At 31.9% G+C, this 17,908-nt stretch overlaps 1 protein-coding gene across 1 annotated transcript; it reads right to left on the bottom strand.

Annotated features, from left to right (window-relative positions):
- Nucleotides 1-7,087: 7,087 nt before the first annotated feature.
- On the bottom strand, nucleotides 7,088-17,650 carry LOC106106744. Its single transcript, XM_013287392.1, has 11 exons — nucleotides 17,555-17,650; nucleotides 13,459-13,570; nucleotides 12,938-13,065; nucleotides 12,453-12,595; nucleotides 10,843-10,885; nucleotides 10,386-10,562; nucleotides 9,431-9,569; nucleotides 9,133-9,236; nucleotides 8,123-8,265; nucleotides 7,703-7,924; nucleotides 7,088-7,528 (listed from the first exon to the last, which is right to left on the bottom strand). Exons 4-11 carry the CDS (start codon nucleotides 12,578-12,580, stop codon nucleotides 7,447-7,449), a joined length of 1,038 nt encoding a protein of 345 aa, XP_013142846.1. The 5' UTR covers nucleotides 12,581-12,595; nucleotides 12,938-13,065; nucleotides 13,459-13,570; nucleotides 17,555-17,650; the 3' UTR covers nucleotides 7,088-7,446.
- Nucleotides 17,651-17,908: the final 258 nt, after the last annotated feature.

Here is a 17,908-nt window from a genome sequence, read left to right as displayed (position 1 = left end):
AGTTATTTGAATAGCTAATTCAATTTACGTCTGGTCACATTGAATGACTTTGGCAGACCGCGACGCGAGGTTTGTTAGCAAAGAAGTGACGCCATGGCATGAGGCGTTTTCGCGGTCTTTCGAGAAGTTGTTTTTAGTTAAGTGTTTTTGTAATTAAATGTTGCGTATTTGATTTTATTACATTTTTTTTCTTGTTTAGATATGGTTTATCTACATAATAAAAGCAATTCCAAAAATTAGGAAACATCCCCATTGTCTGTGAAGTCCTTTTTTCTTGTATACGAAAAATATCAATTTGGTTCTAGTTTCAAAAGTAGGGGCTAAACTCATCATTGAAGGATTTGCGAATGTTACGGTCGCAATTTGTTTCGAAATCTAAAATTGTCTACATCTTATTTAAACGTTTCTTTATCTCAAACGTTCCAGATCTGTAATTTATTTTAAATCAATTTCATTCCTGCATAAAATTAAAACGCCAGGAGAATATTTTAATTTGTACTTTAATATGCCTCTTTTCTATCGTCCGTTAGACTCTTAAATTATTATATTCGATTTCAAACGTTACCTTCAAATGTTGATAAAAAATGGACATTACCTAATCTTTGGTTAACACAAGTATTGCCAACTCAATATTTATAAACATGTGCACTTCGTTTCCAATAATATGTTGTTGTTTACCGTATAAACGCGATTGGATTAGTTGAGAAAGTTTCCTGGCAAGCATTCAAAGGAAACAACAATTTTGTGAATTGCATTTTAGTTTCAAATTTGTAACAATAAACACGGTTATCGGCACACGTCAAAACGTCAAACGCAACGTATGAGCAGGCTTTATCGCATCTTCTAGAGCATTTGTTGGCACGAGCACCAGGATAGCCTTTTGATTCCTTTTAACCCTTGTAATAAGGAATGACTTTTCACGCTGTATTCAAATATATTTAAGACGAGTAAAATTACACTAGCTTTTATGCGAAGGCGTAGATTGTTCAACATCCACTCATGTTTATGTTTACTACATCATAATTATTTAGCGAATATTATACATGCGAATGTTTAGATGTTTAGATGGACGTTTCTTAGAAGGTATCTCTGCAACGGCTCAACGGATCTTCAGCGGAACATAGTCTGAAAGACAAGCCTTACTTAGTGTTTTTTCACACCCCACGCACGGAGTCGCGGGAAAATTCTAGTTTGTCAAATATGTTTAAGTAAATAGTTTCTATGACTCCATATTAAAGATTCGAGTTTTTTTATACAGACGCAAAACCTGTCATAGATAGGGAGAGTGGGAAATGATGTCCATTTAGTTCTTAACAATATGTTTAAACAATAGTAGCTCACGTTGATAGAAATGAAATTTAATTTATCGTTACTTTTCCTATTGTAATTTAAATGAACAATAACAATTACTTAAAATATTGGAGTTATAAACAAACTGTGCATTATAATAAAAACAACGGCAAAGCGTTTTGTGGGCTTTTTTAACTTCTCGAATTCAATTAAGGTAAGAAATGTTCCGCGAAACCTATTAAAATGGCTGAGAAAACTTTCAAACAATAGGAAACCTTAAGAATTTTCTTTCCACAGAAAATACCGGTAGATTAATTTGCATTGTCTTAAGGAAATACACCGGAACAACAAAAACGACAAGATAAAATAACTAGTTATTTGAATGATCACAAATAAAAAACAAAGTTTTTTTTTCTTAATTAAACATTATTTCCTAAATCTTGATGTTTATAAATCCGTAAACTATGTAAACTAGAATTTCCGCAAACAAATAGATGATCCGTAACCCTTATCATCACTCGTGCGGAAAAGTTCATTTAAATTCTTGCGTGAAAAGAGGTCAATGTTTACCACAGAATAATGTAATATTTCCTCCAAATTGCTTTACACATCACAGCGGGAAAGGATTATCTCAACTATCTTAAACTATGCTAAAACGCGGATGCTTCAGTTTCGGACCACGCCGAACTTGGATAAGAAATATTTAGACAATTTCAGCCATAATTCATTATTATAATTAACAACAACAAGTTCAATAACCAACACCACCGAGTTCGTACCTTGACCATGTCGCCAACACCCTTAGTAGAAGTCATATTAAAGTTAACGGTTCTTTACAGCTAAAGCAACTTTGTGTTAATGCATAAATATTGTTCAATGTATGTGAAGACGACTGCTAATGAGGTATATAGTCTGTCAATAGACATTTTTAAAATACAACATAAATAGACCACAACTGAATGCTATTGATTTATCCTATTCATTCTGTACACAGAGAGCAATTAATGGTTTTATATTTTGCAACATCCAATGCGATCGGTCGTTTTCCAGCTTTTCATGCAGAGATTTTTATTTTTGGCTATTGCAATGTCGCCTAAATTGTTCCCAAACAGTTTAGAACTAGACTTTTTAATCGGTTTCAAATAACATTGGAATTCATTTGCTAAAAGATACTGCTTTAGTTAGTCTAGTAGAATAACTCTCGATGTTTTTATCTTGATTTAAAAGTACTTGCAATAATAACATTTAATGGTAAACTACAAGAAACTAAATAGTTGTAGTTTAGGAATATATTCTAAATCAAAATATTCATACACATGCATGTATGAACATGATGAGTTTGGTCGACTTAAATTTCACACTATATTGTTCGAATAATTGAGTTCCCGATCACGTCTCATTGGCAAGAATATTCGAGCCACCTGTGCTCGTATTCTGTGTGGATTTAACGCCTCGCCTCATTCAATAAAGCCGAATCTAAATTCGAGACGTATGCCATGCAATATGTTTCGGAACGATTGTGAAACCAATATCCATGCAGTTTCCTAATTCAAAAGGAAAATGTTCAAAATAAGTATGTTTAATTTTATAAAATTGTTATTCAGATGTTAATTTTTATTGTGGTCGATAAACATAACTTACAAAAGCTTTATAAAACAGAAACTTTAAAGGGGGAATTAAGACTGCACCAACATATCAAAATAATAGGTGCGGGCGCTGACATCGCACAAAATTTAGAGCTCCATTTCCAGTGTGCGAGATACATTTTGTGTGGAGTTTTTGTGTTCTCTACTCTTTCCTTGTTAATTTTTAAATTTCAGACAATATTTGGTTAAAAAGCTACAAATTCCTGTATCTTATAAATACAACTTTTTCGTTGTCTGCAATCTTTACATATAAACGGCATAGAAATTCGATCAATATTTCGAAAATACAAAAGTATATTATTATGATGTAATACCGTAAGACTGCAATAAAAATTCATTTTCTCACTTCTGTCCACTACAATACTTATAAAGACGTATTGAATAATATTAAGCATGTAACAATATTGTAGAAACACCAAATTAACACTTCGTATCTTTACAATACAAAGAGATTTCAACACATCCTCCTCCGCGATAAGAAAAGATCTATCAAAGCGTGTAAATATTCCTGAATATTTCTAAGAAAACGCTGACTTTATTCTAATATAACAAAATAATTCTGTTTACATTCTTAAAGCGAGCTAACTAGTAAATACGTTGCTTTAATATATTTAAAATTGTTATTTTCGTCCATTTAGTTTATCTAATATCATTATAAAAGATAAAAATTTTATAAGACCTTGAATTGAAAAGAAAGTCTAAAAAGAGGTCCAAGACATCATAGTAAGAATAAAAGCTAAAATAAAGTTGATAATATTGTAATATTGTTTCAAATTCCATAATAACGATTTACATTTAGAAAAGAAAATCTAATTCCCGGAAGCAGCTGAATAGCCCAATTGCGTATTCTTGGCGGATGCGAAGTTTGCTCATTAGCTTGATTACTGCCAATTTGCTGCCTTCTTAGTGAAATTGCGATAAACTGTTACATTTTGATAGCGAAACAAAATTGAAAATTGCTCTCGTTTCTATCTCGGTTGATTACTTGGATATAATATTTAAAAAACCTCTGAAGCACCGTCCACAATTCCTAGGAAATTAGAATCTACCATTCGTTATTATAGAAATAAGCGTAATAATTCTATCTATATTAAATCTTAAAGTAGAATTTACAAGATATATTTGTAATGCCAACATAATTAATGTTCTAAGGTCAAGAATTCTCTCATAAATTAATATCTTGGTAGCCCTAACGATGTAAACTTTAAATCGATGTTATTAATATTCAAGTTTGTTAGGAAATCGATTTTAAATAACTATAAATCATGTTAATTGACCTATAAGTAAATGTTGTTTGAAGATAGTAAAAACCGACTGATTGCCCCTGTGACATCCAGGGAAAGTAAACGAATCGGAAAACAAAAGACATAGTATTTCTGACGGCCGAATACTGAGACGACATTAAAAAAGTAACAGCGTCTTCACTATAAGGCCATACTTAAAGTCCCCATTTTGACATCTGTTAAAGGACCTTAAGAAGCGAAGTAGTTATTTTGTTTCAGACTGTAAGTCATTGGGAAAAAATTAAAATATTGAGAAGCAGGGTGTAATAATGAAAATGGTCCATTAAATGCAAAGTAATATGCTTTTCATCGTTATCAAACATTTCAATCGTAATTAAATAATACCTGTTTCATTACGATGCGACATACAAAATCACAACGGCATATAATTAACGTGCATTGTTGTATACTTTACTGCATCTGATATCTATTTTAATGAATCCCGGAATGAAACTTTATTGTTATGAGTACCCTCATTCTCTCGAAATTTTAAATTTCAATAATTCTAGTTAAGTCTCCTATTTGTGTAATTCGTATGCCTTTATTTTTAATAAACAACCTTCAAACGTTACTTACCTTGAAAATAAATGTTATAAAATAGTGAATTATTAATTTAAAAAAAATAGAAAAATAAATTACACATTGGATTAAGCTCGCTGCGTTTTGTTTAAACAGTAACATGATTTATGCAAAAACATCGGACCGTAAAAAGTTATGTGTTGTACTTTTGACAACTTTAAGCGAAAATATTAAAAAATCTTTTGCAGTACTTAATTTATGACAGAAGTTCCGGCACAAAGTTTCGGAATATGTTTTCAGTTTGGTAATTTGTAAATTGTTTTCTTTTATAAAGGAATAAGAAGAACAGTTCTTAGCAATCTGTTTCATGATTTATAACCTAATGTATAGAATAGTTTGTTTACATTAATGAAGTACAAGAGGTAATACTCTGTCCGCAATCTCTATTCATTTTACCAGATTGCGTACGTTTTTCGTAGTATTGTATCGATTTATTGCCAATATACTCGATATTGGCTTGGAACTGCGACATTGCCGTTACCTCCCGATATCATACATTCCTACAGTATTGCATAGTACAGCTGCAGTGATAAGGAGCATTCTACGTTCATTTTAACACAGACTCTCTGAAACAATTGAAGTTTTGAGATGGATATATTGTTGTTTTGAAATATCATACGCCATTGACAGCTACGAGCTAAGTAAAATACATCAGAAGTCTAAGATCTGTTTATTTTTTACTAACTTTTCCCCGCGACTCCGTCCTCGTGGAATTAAAAAATCGACTGTCCTCTACATCTATACAAAATTTGAGCGAAATCCGTCCAGCCGTTTAGGCTACAAACTCTAACAACACCCAACAATTCAACTAAACTTTCGCATTCATAATATTAGTATGAAATAATTGTTCCTCTAACACATTCGATTGAAGAAGACCAGTCTTATTCAAGGGTCATTCGTGCACACTGTGACGAGTGGGTAGATCAACGTTATACTTTAATTTTTTTCATTGGCGTCTAAACTTTCGTCTTTAAACATTTACTACCTATTTCAGATCGAAGATACAAAGTCAAACGAATTCGTTTAATAGACTGATCAAAGTGATTCGTGGGCGTTATTAGCAGAATATACTTTATACTGGTAAATAAATCCATTTTTATGAAGGCAAGTAAAAATAGAATCAGTTACATAGTGACATGCTAAAAGCTAGAGCGAACACCGCGACATGAATTATTCACATAGAAAATTGTTCGACGTCGTACATTCGACGGGCGGCATACCGCGAGCACGCTTGACAGGAATATTTGCAATATAGCGCCTCAAAATAAATATACAGTAATTTTTATTTACGAACCATTTCGTATTGCGTTGACAACTAAAGTTAATAGAACAAGAAGTAATCAATTCACTGATATAGTAGCAAACAAATTAAAAAAGCTCTTTGCTGTCGAGGTTTAATACGCTCCTATATAACAAAAACGTTCGTAATTCAAAACAATCGACAGAAATTAAAAAAAAAATGTTTTCTACAAGCAATTCTACATAAAAACCAATTTTAATTTCCACATTTGAATGGGAAAATTAAAAGGCATTTGGAAATGGAAAAGCAAACCGAAAACAATATGAGATATTTGAAATAACAACCACAATGTCGATGTAAATTATTTTATTCAGCAAACCAAATTCATGTCAATACAAAAAACAACTAACAATAGTAAAAAAGATATTGCTTTTACAAATATTAACAAACATAAATGTTCCTGCAAACACAGACTATGCTATTGTAGTTTGAAGTAAATAATGAGCAAAACTATGACCAGAAACGTTGATGTTAATCTAAAACCGTGAGTTAACACTGGGAGCTTATCATGAATATTCGTAAGAACATTTTCGTAACGTTATCGACAAAATTCGTATTAGTTTTATTTATATAATATTAAGTAGCAAACGAGCAAGCATCCACCTGAATCCACCGAAATGGATTAGGTTTTTGGATTAAATCTCGCACAAATGTTATCGATGACGTTACGAATACGTTCTCGCAATTCTCACACAAATGTTCGTGACAGACTTCCAAAAACATATTCCCATCCGTTCATTCTCTTTAAAAAAGAAAACAAGAATAAAAATGCGTTTTTGTTTTCAGTTCAATGTTTAGTTTCATTCGCGTTGCGCTATAATTGTTGTAATAACATTAAAATATTGAAACTAAAAATACGTTAAACCGATTTTAATAAAAACGTCAAATATTCGTTAGTAACGTCATTTTTAACACATTTATTATTGAAGTGAAGTTTATTTGAAAATTATGATAAATCAAAAATGTTTAGCACCACTTTTTTTGTAAATAACATAAATTAGTTACAATAACACTATCAATATATGAAAATATATCTCTTCAATGTAAAGGTTTTTAAATCCGTTATATAGTCTGTAATATTATGACCTCATATGTATAGAAAAAGAGTACACACAAATCGTTAAATATAAACAGGATAAATCTATATAAACTTGTATATTATGTACAAAAAATGAATAATCCATTCAGAATCTAATGCACCATTGTCACTTCGACACAAAAACGATTTAAAATAAATTTTTTCGTTTATAAATAGAGAAAAAAACGTAAAAACTTATTTTATTAAACAGTATACTGAATAGATTAAACTAAATCCTACAAAGTCTTCAAGTTACATCATATATTTATACTATTTTCGCTTCAGATTGTCCGGTATGTAATTGTCTTTGCCGGAAATACCAGTACCGCCGGAATCTCCCAGCCATGGATATCTAAAAATAAACAAATTATAACAAGTTACCGATATTTGGGCCATAGATCGCATTAGCTCAATACGAATTGGGTTCACACACATCTTTGAATTCTCAAATAGGTGGAACTTCAGAATCTGACGTTTATTTTCGATGATGATTGACAAATCAATATTAAAGTCTACAAATACTTACTGGTTAGGGCACTCGCTGCAAGTTTCCATGTATCTTGTGTCGGTGAAATTAGTATCAGGATGTTTGAAGGAGAGAGCGCACTTGTTAGGCAGATTGCAAGGCTTTCCCGGCAGATCTCTTTTGTCACATCTCCAAGCTTCGTAGTTGTTCAGCGCCTTCACCGGTTTAGGATCCGTGATCCATGTCAAAGCTTGGGTAACGGTTACAAACCACACGTCATTTCTGAGAAAGAGAAAAAATAGGATGAAAAGTGTGACGTACCATTTCATAATGTCAACTAGATCGTAAAGAAGTACTTATTTAATAGATAAACATTTAATCAGTTGAATAAATGTTGAACCTGATCGTTTTTTATTTTAAAAACTAAAAACTATGTCCGAGCACAGATAATACAATACTATACTGGTACTTAGTACTTACAAATCAGCGGCCCAGCGGAGGAACTTGTGCAGGCCGTGCTCAAGCTCTTTGATCTGGAACCAGTTGGTGTGGAAAGGCATCATGTATGGCGCCCGATTCTGCTCGTAGTATCGGTTGAAATCCTCTTGAAGCCACTCTAAAACCTATACCAAACGTTTCAAGATTTAATTTACTTTGAAACGAGGAATTTGTTTCAACAAGCATTATTCTTTAAAATACACAGTCATTTACACTTTTTTTTAATCGCAATTAATTTTAAATGTAACAATTTTTGTTACATTTAAAATCTTATAAATGTTTTGTATCAAAAATAATGTTTCTAATTTATTTTTTGACCTTCGTAATTTACGTTATGTATAACAATATTTTGTGATAACTTTACTTATAAAAATAATATTGTAGTTAATCAAACACAAAGTCTAATAATGAATCATAAGAAAGTCTAAGGGCTATCTACTTTATTGACAGGAATGTCGACTCCTATGATATTTTCTCATTAATTTGGGAATAAAGGTATATTATAGTGACATCAAATGAAGCAAATAGGGGCATATTAGAAGAACAAAGAGCGAAATTCATATGTCACTTAGAATAATTAGGAATTCGGGACGAACAAAGGGGATATTAGTGCGGTAATATCGTGTCAGCTCTGATCTAGGAATTATAGTGATAAATTTTCAACTATATGCTTTATAATGGAGGCAAAAATACAGTGGTAATAAGTTTATTATTGTTTTTACGTTAATAATATTGTCTAGAAGACATTTACAAAAAATGGTCTGTTAGATTTTATTAAATTTCTCCATTTGGCGACATTTATTTTTCTAATGATTTTTAATTTTCATTAAAGTAACTTAAAGTGAGTATTATTTTTTAAAATAAAACTCAAACATTCCAAAGTTAAATATCATATTGTTTACAAAGACAAACATTACATAAATACGCAGTCCTTACAACTTTCTATCAATTATCTAATGTAATAAATTGTAATGAAAAAAAAAGTATAATACCTCATCGGAGTCGTGGTTGTGAAGCACACATTGATCCAAATAGGGGCAATGTCCACCCTCAAAGGACTCGACGTAATGCGCGTTGAAGGGCACCTCCCACAGACCTACTCAGATAACAACTTTATTAACTTATTTTCTGATATCGCTCACATTTATACACATCCCGGGGGTCTCAATAATTCCTCGAATATCGAAGTAACTCACTAATAGTTAATTAGGAAAATTCCCATGCTCTTTGACAAATTACTTTTATAAGAAATAAATGTAACGTAAGTTTTATTTCGTTGGTAAATCTTACCGGGGAATGATTTAGTTGGGCATGTGCCTGATTTACACTCGTGCGGTATCTTGTAGTCTAACGTGTAAGGCCAGACTGGTATCGGGAGAGGTGGCACACCAACTGAACTGTCGTAGATGTATCCGAAATCTTCTAGCACCTGAGAAAAACGTATTATCTTAGATAATATATTCATAAAAAGCTTATTTATTAAGAAATAAGAAAAAAATTTCACAGTTTCCAGGAATATCAAAGTAAAAATGCGTTAGTAAGTTTACACTACAGGGTGTAACAAAACAGATGTTTTAATTCTCGAAAATTTTAACACTACTGTCAATCAAACAATAAAGAGAACAGTTTTATCTGTTCCGTATGTTTGCGAATAGTGGTGGTCACTTAACAGGTAAACCGATTACTCGTTTGCAACGTTAAAAACATTAAATCGAATACTTTGGATAGCATAATGCCGGTATCGAAATGAACAATTCAATTTCCGAATAATTCGGACAGCGCACGGCGAGCCTCGCCGCCGGAAGCAATCGCCGTAGAACACTCGCAGCTGTTTACATTGCATCTGTTCGTGTATTTCATAATGGTAAAGCTGTGTTAAAATTTTCAACATATACGTCGCGTTATTTATTCCGTTTTATTTACGAAACAAATAATCCAAATGTACTCAATTTCGGTGCAATCGAGAGCTTATTTAAAACATCCTGTACAGTATTTATTTTTTTAAATATTCCATCATAAAAAGATTCAATGTTAAACACGTTCATCAAATCATTAATATTTTTGTTGTAATACGATATTTTCTATTGATAATTAAGTATTATACTACAGGAAAAATGTAAACAAAATTAAATTTTAATTAATAAAAATAACGTCAATAAACAAAATATCAAATAGTTTTTAAACGATGCATGTGACCGACCAGCTTCCCATGACGGGCAATACTACTATTTCTTAATCAACTTACCTTAAATTGCGTATTTCTGCCTGGCTTTAGGAATGGCGCTCTGGCCCCGACGATTTCCGAGCGGGATACGTTGGCGAATTTCTTGAGTACTTCCCGCATTCCTATCATCTCACCGGCCCATTCTTCGTACCCTTTGTCTTGAAGGCCTTGTTGCTGAGAGATTGTGCCGGTTGCGATCTGACAATCATAACATTCATTACATTTTATTGATATACAATTTAACAATAAATCATCATTATTGACTGAAGTGTTCACAAATACATAAATAATACATAAAAAATAAATAGATAAATAATCATTTACACCGTAACCAAATACTTTATGGGAGAATTCACTGCACAATAATTATAAATGTACTTGTTTTTTTTTACCCAAAAATGTAAGTCATTGCTTGTGTAAATGTAAATTAATATGAACGTAAGTATACTGTTAACAAGGTAAAATAATGAAAAAGTACCTCATGACCGTCGTGGGCGAGCGACTGCACCATGGCGTAATTGCTGGAAACGTAAAAGAAGCCAAATTAAACAATGCACCAATCACGACAGCAACTTTAATATACCGAGTACCGAAACTACACGCATTTTAAGGTAATTAATCTACACAAACATAACATGCAAATGAGTTACACCACAAGTGATGACATACTAAGTTTTCATTGCCGAAACACATGTTCAAAAACATATTGTTGTGCCTTCCATTATCTTTGAAAATATAGAGATATATAATTTGTTTACACAGTGGAAATATACCATTATACAACTTTTCCAACGTTCCATTTTGTTTTCTTTATGTAAGTTTTACGTAAACAATGATACTTTGTCTCATTAATAATTAAATTATGTAACTTTTTTTAACTTATGCTATTTATTTTTATAATCTAACTAGCTGTTAACGTGCGATTTCATCAGCATAAAATTATTCTATTGTTTACATTTATCAAATTGTCAATTGCAATTGTCAAAATGACGTGACATGACAAAACTTGGCAATCTTGCTTTTTTGATGTTGGCAGCAACTTATGGTCTCTTTCCCACATTAGTATTTTTATCCAATTTATTTACTCACTAAGTTTAATAGCGTGAAAATATATAGCCTAAAGCGTGACGTAAGTGTAGGGCTTTTAAAAAAAGAAATATTATTCAAAAATATGCTGTAATTGCTGACATCTTAGGCAACAAAGAAGTGTGTGATTACGCTTTATTATAATAGTATAGATACATAGATGTTTAAAGTATTAAAACTTAAAGGTAAAATATTTCTTAAAGCAAATAGTATGAGAAACAAAGTTAAAGAAGGAACACGTTTTCATCTACCAAGAATCTGATAAGAAAATAAAAAAGTAAACTGAAAGCCGTCTTCCAAAAATCTCAATTTAAAAAAACCATTAACTTTTATAAACAACCTTTTGGTCAGAAATTTAATAACTTTCATTTACTATCACTAGTTAATTTCAAGCAACAAAGTTTATCCATATCGGCTTACGATAGCAGAAACAAATATATATCCATATTACATTTTAATAACACAAATGAGGCGTGGACATTGACCGTGAGCGTGAGATCTCACGGACACTAGACTCACGTACGCGGTCGTGCAGAATTTCAAGTTGTTTTGCATTAATTCCGCACATAAAAGCTCGCAATCAGTACATCGTCGGAAGATGTTTGCACGTTTTCTATACACTTGTTCTACGCATTGAGATTTCTAGATTCTGATTAGTATTAAACAATAGAATTTAGAGACTCTATTGTTTCTAGACTTCATAAATATTAACTTTGAAAAAAAGTTAAGAAATAATTTAAATGTACAATACGAAAATTTACAATGATTTATTGTTCGATTCTTATTGAAGACTGACTGTTGCTCGCGACTTCATCCGCGTGGAATTAAGAAAAATAGTGAAAGTATGACCTATGTTACTCACTGATAACATAGCTTTTTAATGGTGCAATTTTTAAAATCGGTCCAGTAATTTTTGAGCTATTGCAATACATACAAAAATCGAAAAATTTTTATGTTTCCTCTTTATAATAGTATAGAAAGGCAGATGTTAATATCAATTACCTGTATTCGTGTGAAAGGAAGAAAGTTCCTCGTATCGGGCAGCCGTTCGGGTTGGTTATCTTCCCACTGAACACTTTCTTATACAATTCATAGTTATTCAAATTGACAGCACCGTCGAAAGTCAGCATAATTATTTGCGGCGTCTGTAAATAGAAACAATGTTTGACGATACATTATCTAGAAAGGCAACGATTATTTTAGCACGTGGACTCGCATAGCAAACTGTTGCTAATGACTTTAGAAAGTCACAAGCACATCGAAAGACGCGAAATCATAATTGATCAATGCAAGTATTGTTGTTAGTATAAAATATTTTTCTACCTACTAAGAAATATTACATAGAAATTCGCTTCTTAAGTAGGCTACTTAAATAGCTTTAATTTTAATTAAAAATCGTCAATGTCTTTTCACCAAAATGGGTAGGAATTTAATTTCCTCAACTGTACGCAGGAAATCATTTCATAATTCATGAATTATACACTTACATTATCAGGTTCCAAGCCGCCGGGGATCAAAGTGCCATCTTTCGAACAGAAACAGTAAGGCAGTTCACATTGAGATAGATCGCATTTCGTCGCCAAATCTAACGGAGCCTCAGTTATTGGAGCTGGTGCTAAAATACATCATAAATTTTAACACATTAGAAGAAAAAAGGTGCATTCATTTTTAGCGTAGAAATGAGGATTAAATTAAGTCCAAAGGGGATGTTATAACTACAGATAAAATAAAATAGAAGACATTATTTAAGAAGTGAATAATTTAACAAAAATGTATTAAGAAAGGTGAAATTAATGTTTAATACATCAGCATGAAAACGTTAAACACAATGTAGCATTGTGCGAGCATATTGTATTCGGAGAATGAATGTTTAATGCTTTTAAGTATACCCGCAACGTGCTCGGTTCCCTTTCCATACGGGCACCAACACATAATCCGATTTTACTTACTCCAGTGAGCGGAACGTGTGTAGGAGACGTTCAATTAATAGACTTGGAATCGTACTCACTCGTGGAAATGGGACCGCATCGTGCTTCGGCTTTAAATGTACAATACTTGCTAATATCGTCGAAGTAGAGCCCCGAGGGACATCTATTCAAATACGGGTACCCGTCGACACACTGTGAAACAATAAGTCGGTTAAATCAAATATGAATGGGAGGGACGATACCCTGATTAACTGGAACAAAGGCACATCAGACCAACATTATAATGGAGAATACTATTTCAATGTATAATTAATTCACTAATATACATACATATGTACATACTATTACCTCAAACTCTACCATAAAGCTTGTAATCTACAAAGAATAGTCTGTATTAATTTTAGAGCCTGTCTCACTACTGTCTGAGAGAGGCTCAAATAGCTTAAAAATGACGTCACTGTCAGATAAGGGAACAAAATCCGATATTTCCATGACATATTTTACACGTTGGATTGTTTTCAATTTACAATTTGATAGGACAGACCCTTAGCATTGTATAGTTTATCTATCGATTTCAATAAATAATACACAGAAGTGATTTTAACATCTAACAAAATTAGGGAGACCTTGATCTTCGGCTTTGATGTCGACTATGTTTTTAAGCTTCAAACAATTTAATCAATATTTAAGCAGTTAAAAATATATTATTTTTCTATCAACTTAAATATATTGTACAGAATAATAAACATTTTTAAGTCCAATAGAATTACAACTAGTTTGTGTTACGACAAGGTTAGAGTCGACGGTTGAAAAACTCCGTTTCTAAACCTGACCTTACCGATCTTTGTTTAAGCCTAACTTTGTTCGTTGACAATCAGTCGGAATACACACAACAATTAAGGCGTTCGCATTGTTTATTAAGACAATGCTAAGAAAAATTAAATACATCTGGAGGTCTTTATTTTGTACTCATATACAAAATCACATTGAAAAGCGAAATAGTCGTTTCTGATAGAGTATATTTTTCCAAATGTATACCATAAATATATTTTAAAATTTATAGTAGAATAAAATAGATGTAATACCATTATGTATGGAAAATACCAAATCATTACCAACTTAAAACACACGTAGCCTTAACTTAGTTGCGTGTTATAAAATAGAAGGGAAACCGTAAACATCCGTCGAACTGGCTCCATACATGGACACTTGGTACATGTCACCACGACTATTATACGAAATAAAAACCACAATTTTTATTGCAACGTGCAGAAACATCAATCTAAACAGCATTATAGACATCCTATGAGTCCGTTTGAAAAATGTAATATTTTTATAAAGTATTATTTTTCGTCAATGAAGGACAGAGTATCAAGGATTTTAATTAGTAAATGTAGTAATTCAACTACAATACTATGACTTAAATAGAAATTTTATTCATCGATCTAAACACATTCACGGCAGAATGATTTAAAAATAAGTTGTTAGAGTTGATCTTAATAACTCATTCATTTATTACCACTGGGAAGGATCCAGGGCTATAAAAACCCTCACAAATGGAATCCTTTAACACTGATATAAATTATGAAAATTGACATTAATGGTGGGAATGGTTCCGAGACAATTATTCTCGATCTGGACAGTCCAAGATTGGATCTGAATAAAACATTTTACTTGCGTGTAATTACTTTTTGATACATACTCTACATGTCTTTGTTTTAAATTTAAAAAATACTACAAAATTACACTTTTATTTTAAAGATGTGCTGATAGAACTCAGAGTGTTACTAATTATAAAAGCATGGACTATCTATTTATTTGTATGTCTACTATTATTGAATCATAATTTACCGATAGAAGCTGTTGAACATACAATTTTATTCATAAAGCCAGAAGCTAATAAATTCTTATTTTGACGACCTCTGTATTATAAATGAAGATATATTATTTCTTCTACTAGTATTTGTTCAGTTCAAGGGCACAACAATACTCATAATCCTCGCATACTTCTGAACATAGAGTCTGTAGTTTCTTAGCGTTGAAGCGCTCACTCACACATGAACAACCTAAGTTAGCTTATCGTTTTAAGCACCAATGAGATTGATAAGTCGCGTTGGTTATTGGTAGTTTTTAGATTTGAACATTCTAATACAACTCTATATTTTTTATAGCCATAAGAGCGCGCGCGCACCTTTGATTAAAATATCGCACAACTCTTAAGCTTTGATCCCTATGAAATCATTTGGAGGTGCACACACTATTCGATTTTTGTTTTGTAACTAAACAGTTGATGTGCCTTCAAAACAATCGACAGTCGCACAATAGTTTAGTCAAAGGTGTACGTCCGCTTCAAATCTTTTTATTACTTCTACATGCAAAGTATTAACAAGACAAAGGAATTGATAAAATATGCGTTGTCAAATGACTCGCAACATTTTAAGTGATCGCATCGTCAATGCCAATGCATCTTTTGAACAAACTCTTATTGATATATGCAGATTTATAAGTGCACGTTATAGTGGGAAATCAAATACCTACTATATTACCGTGGGCTTTCACTGAACTACAACAACAATACGAATAACTTTGTAAGTGACATGGGTATACCATTATGAAATATACGTAAGTTATTATCTCTTATTAGTAACCTAGTAAATTAATTATCAAGATAACAGTTTGAACCCGCTTCCTTATTATGGTTATGAGATTGTTTGTAAATATTTTTATATTGTTATATTATGTAAAACAATATAATTAATATAATCAAATGAATGCGAAAGTGTTATGGGCATAAATGTTCAAATATTAATATCCAGTTTACAACAATCCGGTCGATCTGTACTGCCCATAACCAGTTATGTGTTTTAAACAACATGTTATGCCAGAATGCTTCCTTGATTGTATTTATATGAAAATTCCTATTATTCAAATTCTCCTTGAACTCGTTCAATTTTGATCTTACAACATCTTAAATGTCTGTTTGATTAAGTGAAAATGTCGACCTATTAGTTTGATACTATTTGCATATTTAATACATAAAAATATTAATTAACCACGCGTTTAAAGAAATACTATTTTTATTAAATAAGACTTATTAAACTCTTGAATAGCTTTGTAAAACGTTACGCCATTATTTTCTATTGTTATAATATAGAATAGGTATCAAAAAGCAAAAACATCTATTTTACACTTGGGCGTAATTTCTTCTTAAAAGAAATTACGGTGCTTGCTACCTATTCTTAATAACAGCTAAGTTATGGTACGGTTTAACGCTTGTTTACACAGGCTGGCCGTAGGTTTAATTAATAACATAGCGTTGCATTTTCTACGTAGGAGACCCAACCACCATTCTCGGCCATAAGGGATGATACAAGTTTTTTGTAAAGAGAATTATAATGAAACAGTAGAAATAAAAATTTGACCAGTCCGGCAAAAAAAAACAACAAACAACAAACAAACAAATCAACAATAGGCTAGCAAATACTAAATACGTTTCCAGTTTTATCAGAAGTTCCGAAACAGAATGTCATTGAAAAAGTCGATACCCATTGTTAGAAGTAAACGCCTAATGTATTCCGCGGGTATTCAATAAATTGAATGAATATGCGACAAAGGTAACCCTGCACCATTAGTCACGACATCTGACGTACAAAGTATCCTTTAATCACGATGACCCGAGTTCAACTGGAATCGACAAATGATAAAATCGCATTACTCCAAACCATTTACGCTGACAAATTGTAAATGAACATCAAACATAGTCATACATAATTCAGTCTTACGAAATATATCGGATAGATTGTAAGAGCGCACACCTTGGACCAAACTATTATATAATACTATTTAGTCGCGATTTAATTCTTATGAGCTTATATGGAGGTTCGCACACTACTCGATTTTTAGTTGTGCATCTAAACAGTTGAATTGGCTGTGAAATAATGGACAATCGCAAGACAGTTGTGCGGTAATTAAGTCAAAGGTGTACGTCCTTCTAACATGACAGTAACAAGTTATTCTTTGACTTTTAGCAATGCGAACTATTGCAGACTTGTTAGCAATTTCTGACAATAGGTCAAGGACTAATCTCACACTTCTGAATTGTCCTTAAACTATAGTTAATTTACAGATTCATTTTGAGATGAAAAGATCAAAATGTTGAATAATAAAAAATAATACCTGATAAAAACGCCTACACGTTGCAGGGTCTGCAAAATTTCCATTTCCCTGTGTACCTTCTGGACATACAAAGTCCTCATCTTTGTCCTTTTGACAATTTACTGAAAATAAACATAAAATAAATAAAAGGCAAATCGCTTTAACACAAATTAACATATTTTTTGAATAATTTACATACTTTAATCAAAATCAATTGAAATTAAGCAAAATTAATAAGTTTAATATAACTCCTTCAACTTAAATTACGACTCATGTTACTGTAAACAAATTTAATTTAAATTTTCTAACTGTCTATGAAATTATAGTACTTGTCTTGAGTGCAAAAGTTTACGAAAACAAATTAGTATCAAGTGT

Source organism: Papilio polytes, unplaced genomic scaffold (genome assembly GCF_000836215.1).
Source record: "Papilio polytes unplaced genomic scaffold, Ppol_1.0 DF822178.1, whole genome shotgun sequence".
NCBI lineage: Eukaryota > Metazoa > Arthropoda > Insecta > Lepidoptera > Papilionidae > Papilio > Papilio polytes.
Note: the sequence above shows the minus strand (reverse complement) of the source record. Positions and strands in the feature narration are given on the sequence as shown.